Source organism: Antrostomus carolinensis, unplaced genomic scaffold, assembly GCF_000700745.2.
Source record: "Antrostomus carolinensis isolate BGI_N321 unplaced genomic scaffold, ASM70074v2 scaffold41086, whole genome shotgun sequence".
NCBI classification, from domain to species: Eukaryota; Metazoa; Chordata; class Aves; order Caprimulgiformes; family Caprimulgidae; genus Antrostomus; species Antrostomus carolinensis.
Window position 1 is genome coordinate 15407 of NW_010321908.1, and position 8633 is coordinate 24039.

An 8633-nucleotide genomic window follows, 5' to 3' on the forward strand; every position below is an offset into this window, starting at 1 on the left:
CATTGGGGAAGTTTGTTTTTCCTACGGAAGAATCATTCAGCAAAAATTAGGTCATTGTTAAAAATCCAATTCCATTCTCTAATCTTTTTCACCATAACACTTAAAGACGCTTCTCTGTTGGTGGAAGTGGTGCATAGGCAGGAGTGGGGGTTTGAAGCCATTTCACAATTATTTCTAAAATATGTTTAGTTGGTAACTGTGCATCTAGTCCATTAGGCATTTGAACAAGAAAAGCTTTGTGGGCCACTGTTCTGATCTGGAAATGGCAGTTAAGAGGCTTTAAGAGGAGCCCTACAGGTTCATAATTAGTCAGTTTGATAGAAAGGCTTACAGAGTTACCATGATGCACATGCAAGCAAGAAAGGGGAAACCAATGACAATAGGACTTTCTGTAGGGAAGCTTAAAATGATACCTTTGTTTAAGCATTTAGAGGGAAAACGAAAACCTGGTTAAAGAAGAATTTTTTGTAGCCCTTGCATGACAATTTTTAGATGAGGGAAATGCTACGTTGTTTATCCAGTAGGATTTAAATATGGAAAAGTATCAGAAGTTTTAATATTAACTTTGCTGTTATACCTAAAAAATTGAAGGGGTGGGATTTTTTAACTTTTTTGAAGGGTGAATTTTTAGAAGAGAGGGTCAAGGCATCCTGTGAAGAACTATTGATTTTTATCAGGTACAGAATTGTTTGCAGAACCTTATGCCACTGTTCATTAACAAACATGTAGACAGCTGGACCCTCCAGTGTCACATGACATATCTGAAGGTCAGCTAAAGCAAGTATGAGACAATGTGGTCACTTTTAGTTTAAAAATGGTAACAAAACAAAGAACTTCACTCCTCAAAACAGATGAGGAGTTGACACTCTGTGAGCTGTCATTTTGATAATGTTTGTAACCGTGACTCGTACCTGCCTGTAAAATGTCAAAGGTTCTCTTTCAAGTGTTTGATTGTCGGTCTGGTTTATATCCCAATTTATGTTGGGTAAAAATAACCCCATGTTTAAAATATCTGTATGTACATTGATAGCAAATTGAAATAATATTGAAATAAACATTGAAAAAATGTTTAGGCATCAATTTAAGCAATTCTTGAATTGTAATATTCATAACTTTTCTGTCTCTCAGATTCAGAGAAATAGCAGGGGCCTTAGAAGAAGCACTTTCAGACACACTAGAGGAAGCACCAGGTAAACTTTTATTGCAAAAAATAATTTTTCTATTGTGAAGGAATCAGTGGTATAAGTAGCAGTGGTTATTGTCTGTCTGTGGCATATTTGGTAGCACACATCCTACGGGTTCACATGAGCTTTCTGTTTTCTGATTGATTAAACAGTAGAATACCTTTTTATAGAAAAGGCAATATGAGAGTAGTCTTTAGTGATCACTTACTAAATACACCCCTTTTGGCAGCAGCTATTAACATATTTGTGGAACTGCCCCCTCAGTGCAAGAAGGAACCAAGTTGGCATTTGGTATCCTCTAAGTGACAACCAAAAGGCTGTGCTATGTTATTGGGGCATATTTTTCTTGATTGTCATGGGCTATGTAAAGGCAAAAATGGATGTCTGGTGGCAACGTTTAGGCTTGCTGTGTTTTATAGTGTTGGTTTCTGCTCCAAAAACATACATTGATTTATGAGCAGATGAGGAGGTATGCACAGGAAGGATTAGAGTGGAAGAGAAAACCTGGTATATTCATTAGAAGTATATTGTAATCAGAAAAACTGGCTTCAGCCAACAGAGTAAATACTTAAGAAGAAAGCAGCTAAGAGCAACATAAATACGTGTGTGTGTGTGTGTGTGTGTGTGTGTGTGTGTGTGTATATACACACACACACACACAGAGTGCTCTCTGAAGAGACCAAGGAGAAGAAAATCCTAATGGAGACAAAATGCATAAATCCTAACTCTTCAAGACACTTGCCTGGAACTTGCAGACACATTCCTTAGCTCTCAAATTGTATGCTGTAGAATGTTAGTGCATGAACTGCTTTAAAAGTATTCAGTTTAAATATGGGTATTCCTACTGTGTTTTAAATAAATATTGCTAGGATATAGCTGAAATGTAACTGTGACAGAAGCAGTAGTTCAGTGCTAAGGGAGTATTACTGTTATGGCTGGCAAGCATGTCTAATGTGATTTCTTCATAAGACAGCCAAAAATTATCCCGGAAATGTTATTTCCTGAAGTGGATTATTTGGCCAAGCTGTTCCTGCCTTTTTTGCATTTGTTGCTTTTGTCTGCAGAGCTACAGCGAGACTTAGTGGAATTTGAAATCTAAAGCAATGAGGAGCTAATACTTTAAGAGTTTATTCAGACAATGCTTAATAAATCCTCTTTGCTATCTTGGTGATTGTGCCTTTGGAAGACTTTTTGGTTTTTTTACTCTTTTTTTTAATCTCAGGTAATGCAATTACATTGATGTTACATCTTTTAAAAATGTGCTTAGGAACCTGACTTTTGTCTGGTTGTTTCTAGCTGGCAGCTCATACTGTCTTTTGGCCACTCACATGGTCTGGACAAGTCTTGTGAAGTGCTGGTCAGATCAAATGTTTTTACCATTATTAGCACACCGTCTGTGGAAACTTAGTTTGCAAATTCTGGCACGCTACTCTGTGTTCATCGCTGAGGTAAGAGAACAGCCTGCTTATGGCTTTGGTGATGGGATATGCCCATCAGTAAGAGACCTTTTGAAACAAAGTATGTGATGTTTCTGTAAGCGCTTTTTGTCTGAACTTAACATTAACAAGAACACTTCGTGAGTTTGTTTTATAAAAAGTATCACTGCAAAATATCTAATTAACCACAAATATCAGTGCTGCTGCAGTATCACTGTCTGATGGTTGCAAAGGCTGTACTTCCATGTATGCTTAAGGCTGCCTCTGCCACTGAAAGAAGCAGCCACAATTTTGGTTCTGTTCTGTTTGTTTAAGTGTTTACTCATTGATGCAGTGAACAAGATGGTGAAAACAAACCCTGGGTAAAAAAAAAAATAAGGGGGGGTGGGGGGGTGGGGATGAGTTAATCCAGATCAGTTACCCTGTGTTGAGACTGTAAAACTGGAAGTTTCATGGACAGCTGACTCAACATTGGTAATTCCCTGCTTCTGAGCAGGAGAGGTTGTGCTTTGCTTTTCTACTCCCTGCTCCCAGCCATAGAAGTTTCCCCCTGTTTCTTGTATCATAGAAAGACAGCATGATAGAATAATTGGGGTTTAAAGGGACTTCTAGAGATCATCTGGTCCAAATTCCTGCCCAAAACAGGGCCAGCTTAGGTAAGATTGTGCAGAACCTTTAACTGCCTCCACTGTTTAGGCTTCACATCTCAATTTGATTTTTCAGGTTTCTGTAAGGCCCATTTCCAGCGAGAATACAAAGGAAAGCAAAAAATCTGTGGCAGCTGGTAGAAAGGAATCTTCTGTAAGCCTCAACCCTGGTGAGGACCAAGGAAATGGGTCTTCCCCAGAAAGTCAACCATTGACTTCTATATCTAGTACTCAGTTGGTATATGTTGCTGCAGATCTGGACAAACTCCAGGATCAGGTTTGTGCTTGTGACTTACAAAAAAGTCTTCCTTGATCAATGCACCAGTATTGTTTGGCATCTTGTTAAGGACATGAAATTGTTTAAAATAATGTGTCATAAAGCTATATTTTATCTTAAATGCTAAAACTGGAGTAGTCTGATAGAGAAAATATCACCTGAAATAAGTGGTCTACTCTATGCTTATTTGGAATGACAGATTACAGAGAAACCCCTTCAGGTATTTAAACTCTTTTTATCAGCAGCTGCTGGACTTAACCCCTAAAATAATGTCGCTGCTCATTTTTGGTGCAAAGCATCACTGTCCCAGAGTCTTACCTTTGCTAGTAAAATCTTCTTTACAGCTTGGAGTGTGGTGCAATGTGCAGCTTTAATATTATGTTTTCTTTTAAATGCTTACTGGGTTTAGTCTTTGAGATTGAAAAAAGGTTTTATCATGATTATACTTTACTAATGATCCAGAATCTTGAAAAGGGACGTATGGTATTGATTTTCTTTCAGTGGGGATGACTTCTATGTATTTTCTGTCATAAGGCTGAAATTTCTGTAATTTGTGAAGTTGTAAGTTGCATCTGGATTGATAATATTTTGCTAATTGTAAATTATTTCCTCTGAGGGCAATAGTAAGGTAGGGAATTTAGTGCATAGGCCTGCAAATATTGCATTCTAGTACTGTTTTCCCATAAACTCAGTAAAAAAATATAAAAGATTGAGGTGTTTTGATGCACTGAAAACTTACAGAACGTAGGAAAAGTAATTATAATATGTTTATAATATGACTCTATCTCTTTTGTTTTTTTCCTTCAGATTCCTGACATCTTAGAAATGATTAAACCAAAACTTGAAATGATTGGCTTCAAGAATGTACCTTGTATTGCAGGTAAAGCTGAGAGGCTGAATTCAGTCCCTTTCCCTATTCCCCCAACAACCCTCTACTAACCAAACAAAATCAGCTTTTACATGCAGTTTAATTATTTACAATGAAAAATTTGAAAATACTAGTGTTTTTATTACTTAATTAAGCTGCTTTAGGTTTAAATTGTTAAATGGAAATTGTCTTGAACAGACAGTAATTTGGATGCTTTTCCAGGAAGTGGGGGACCTTAGACTAGAAGATTCATATTATATCTTGTAAAGGAAATGGGGAGGAAGTGAGGCTTTTCATTACCAATTGAAACTAAAATATTTTTCTAAAAAGACTTTTTTCCCTCTGGGCTGATGAATGATGTAAGGAGGACAGTTATCAAAGTTGCATAGTTAAATACCTTAACTTCAGAGGACAGTAGCAATTAAGTATTTTAGCCTCTTTTTTCTGTTTTTGTTTGCGTGTTGTTTTTTTTTTTTTAATCTGATCACTCTTGGTGTGAAACATGGAGTTTAATTTTAATTTAGTAATTAAAGCCAGGCATGTAGTAGCTGGGCAAGTGAGCTAGTCCCTGTCTTCAGGTGTAGCCAGAAGTTCTGTGCTGTGAATTCCACTTAAATCTCTAAATCAGGATTGTTGGTGGATGTCCAAGTCCATAGGAGAGGTAGGAGCTTCTGCACTTCCCCTACTCGGTAGATCATTGGTTGTCAATCACAGCTTTGAGTTGAGCATGTTCCAGTCACTCCATAGGGAATTTAGGTACTGTGAGAAAGAGTTTCCCAACCACAAGTTTCCTTGGTAGGTCAGAACCTTATGATTCAAGCCCCTTGCTACTGAAAAAACTGAACCTGGAGGATGTTATTTTACTCCTTTTCTCTTCCCTTCATCTGTTTTTCTGGATGAGAAATGGCTGATTTTACTGGAGATGTTTTCTAAATGGCTTGTGTGTTTTTTATTTAGTAAGCATCCTATATTTGACACCAGCAGCCTTCTAGGATAGTGAGTGAGATTGGGATGATGGGGGGTTCATATAATTTATATTGTGATTGGGCAGGGTAGCTCATTTTAAACTTTAGCATTTTTACTTCAATAGGAGCCTTGGAAGACTCAAAGACTTCTTTATCAGCCTGTGTGCCTACCTTGAATAACAGGATTATCCAGGATCTCAGTGAGTCTTCCTTCGCTTACCTGAAAAGTGCACTGGAAGTTCCAAGATTATATAGGAGAACCAATAAGGTCAGTGCTGGCTACAGATGAAAAAACAAATCTCAAGAAGGCCTATGCTAAGGATGTTAGCCAGGCAGTACATTTATGAGTTCTTCAGGCCTGTCCATATCTGATTGGCAGTGAAGAGCTTCATTCAATACATGGAGATAATTTAGTGATTTACTGTTTATATCATTGAAAAGGAAAAAAAAAATGTTTTTTCTAAATTTCAGGTAGTGTAACAAAGATGAGGTCACAGGCCTGAGATAAAAGGAAGAGCAGGGAGTAGAACTATTGATGTGCAAAAGAAAAAGGGTTAATGAGAATAAATGTTTCCCTCATGTCATAGCATATACCATAAGATGCAGTGCTGCTGAGTGGCAGGCTTCTTCTGGGGGGATGAGACTTCTGCCTGCTGTGTCAAAAAACTTCCTCTCAGTGTGCTGACTGCTTGGATTTGATTAAAGAAATATCTTAAACAGAAGGAACGAGATGAGAATGGCTAAAAAGACTAATTTTTCAAGAAACTAATGAAAAGTAATGGTGACATATGGTACCAGAAGTGATTGTCTGATCTTGACTTGTTCTACAAGTGTGACTTGCCTTTGTCAGTCTGCACAGTCATGTTGGTAGTTAGCTGGGTATCATTCATGCAATGGGGAAAAAAAAAAAGTAACAGTGACCACAGACTACTACATCCTTGCCTAATGTGAACACAGAAAGCAGGCTGAAATGGGCAAGGCCCATTGTTTGTGGGGTGGTTTTTGTTGGCAGTGGGAGGAGGGTTGCCTTGTCTCACCAAAATCAAAACCACTTTCCTGGCTATCACAAAGAAACTGCGCTGCCACTAGCAGTGCTGTACTTTTTCAATGACTAAATGGAAAAATTCAGAGCTATTAAGTCTACTTCTTTCAAGGTTATTAAATTTTCTTTGGTGGTGAGCACTCAGGATAAGCTGGAAGACAAATTGTTCCTAAGGGAGTATTTTATTACTTCAGTTTATTATTAGGGTTTCTCGCTATCTTAATTTTAAGGACCTACATAATCAGAAATTGTATTTAAAAAGAAGAAACAACCTCAAGGCTAATAAATTCATCTATGTAGCAACTAGATTGTTCTGTCTGCCACACAGAATATTGTTAAAGTTAAGAAGAGTAGAACAAAGTCTAAGGAGGGTAAAAAGCCCAACAACCCTACACTGCTTAGCTCAGTTGTCTGAAAGCAAACTCTGCATAATGATTTAGTGGACTGCCATCATGTCTCGGTTGTCCATGAGATGTTTAAGCAGACAGGTGCCAAAACAAAGACATAGGACCTACCCACCTTCAGTTCAGACAAGTTGCTAGCTTGAACTCTGTACTCCGAGTGTAACTGCAGTGCTCTCTTGGCCATCAGTCTAACTGACTTTGTGTGGTGCAAAGCCTGAACTGATAAACAGGAGTGAGACGACTTGGGTAGAGAAGGTACATTATTACAGTCATGTTGAGTTCTGGCAACTTTATTTTTACTATGTTCTAATACTTTGATTTTTCAGCAGAATTCAGAATGTGGCATGAGGATAGTCTTTGCAGGGATCAGATGTGCAAAGACACCTTTGCATGGCCAAGTTCTAAGATTTGGAACTCTAAGAGGTTAATGAGGTATTTCAGGTGTGAAGAGATTTTATATGCTCTGGATATGTTCTGCTGCTTTGCAATGCATGAGGCTCGCCCAAGCTATATGTGGATCATACCTGGAGAGATGAAGCATTCTGCAACCAAAACTAGCTGAGAAAAAGGTAGTGAGGGGATATTAATTATCCCAAAAGCATTCTTCTGGAAAACATACTGAAGTAGCAGGATGGTATAAGAACAGAGGAACAATGTCTTCGGTTTAGTGAAGTATCGTATGAGGGAGGAGATATTTTTACAAAGATACGATGGGCTGTTGTGGACACCGAGTCTGCTCAACTTCCTCGGAAATCAGCGTGAGCAGAAGGTGCGTTCAGGATCATGCCCTGATAACAGGAGTGGCACCTCTTAAAAAGCTTTGGTCATTTTCAACCTTGTTCTATATTATATCCCATGGTATAACACTACTGAGTGATTTTGTGATGGTCTTTCCTGTGTATGACGACCTCTTCATTGGTATGTCATGAATGGAGCATGTATCTATTTGCTTAGGTACAGGCTTAGCATTTTATATATGTGCTATAGTTCGGTGTTGATGCATTCAGTAAGTAAATTACTTACTTTTTACCCACCTTGTTTCTCTGTCATCTGTCAGGAGGTGCCAACTAAAGCTTCACCTTATGTTGACAGTGCTCTTAAGCCCTTCTACCGACTGCAGAACGAATACAAAGATATATTGAAGCAGCCCATGATTCATCAGTGGTTGGAAGGTGCCCTCTCTGAAAGCACACAGAGGTAAGAGAACCCTACAGAACATTCTTTGCAATAATTAAAAATTCCAGTGTCTGTCGAATGAGCACAGGAAAAAAACAAAAGACTAGAAATTAACTGTAAATAAAACAAGAATATAGCCCTTTTTTGGCAGGGTATATTTCTTCATATTTACTCTGGTGTTGTGTATTCAGCAGATGAAAAACAGGTCAGGGAATCCAGAGACCTGACTTCTCCTCAGATCTGTGCAAACCGTGGCATTGTGGATAAGGCATTTGAAAAATTGTTTAGCTCTAGGAATGCAACAGTGAATTAAAAACTTGCATTTTTGTCTCAGAATTGACATAAGACCTTAACCTCATATTATTTTCCACGAACGATGGTCAATTTTTTAAGAAAATCGAGTTCTATTTTCCTTTGACTTTTTTAATGTATGTAACGATTATCCAACTTTTTAGTGGTTTTTAAAAAACACCTTTGGATTTTTTTAGCTCTTGAAGAGTAAACTGTTCACAGTTTAATAAGGCAGTCATAAAGCAGTACTCACTTTAATAGATCTTCTGTTTCCTAGTTAGCATCTTGAGGACTTCTTGAGCATGAATATCTATCTGTATTAAGTTCCTTAATGGATTTTGTT

General features: G+C 37.9%; 1 protein-coding gene across 1 annotated transcript in view; it reads left to right on the forward strand.

Annotated features, from left to right (window-relative positions):
- COG2 (component of oligomeric golgi complex 2) overlaps positions 1-8020 on the forward strand; it is a gene marked incomplete at both ends in the record, with an annotated part of 23033 nt that extends 15013 nt beyond the window's left edge. Inside the window, 6 exons of the mRNA XM_010170087.1 lie at positions 1129-1190; positions 2481-2632; positions 3344-3544; positions 4352-4424; positions 5503-5645; positions 7881-8020. Coding sequence (XP_010168389.1) covers positions 1129-1190; positions 2481-2632; positions 3344-3544; positions 4352-4424; positions 5503-5645; positions 7881-8020 — 771 coding nt within the window. The remainder of the gene's footprint in view (positions 1-1128; positions 1191-2480; positions 2633-3343; positions 3545-4351; positions 4425-5502; positions 5646-7880) is intronic.
- Positions 8021-8633: the final 613 nt, after the last annotated feature.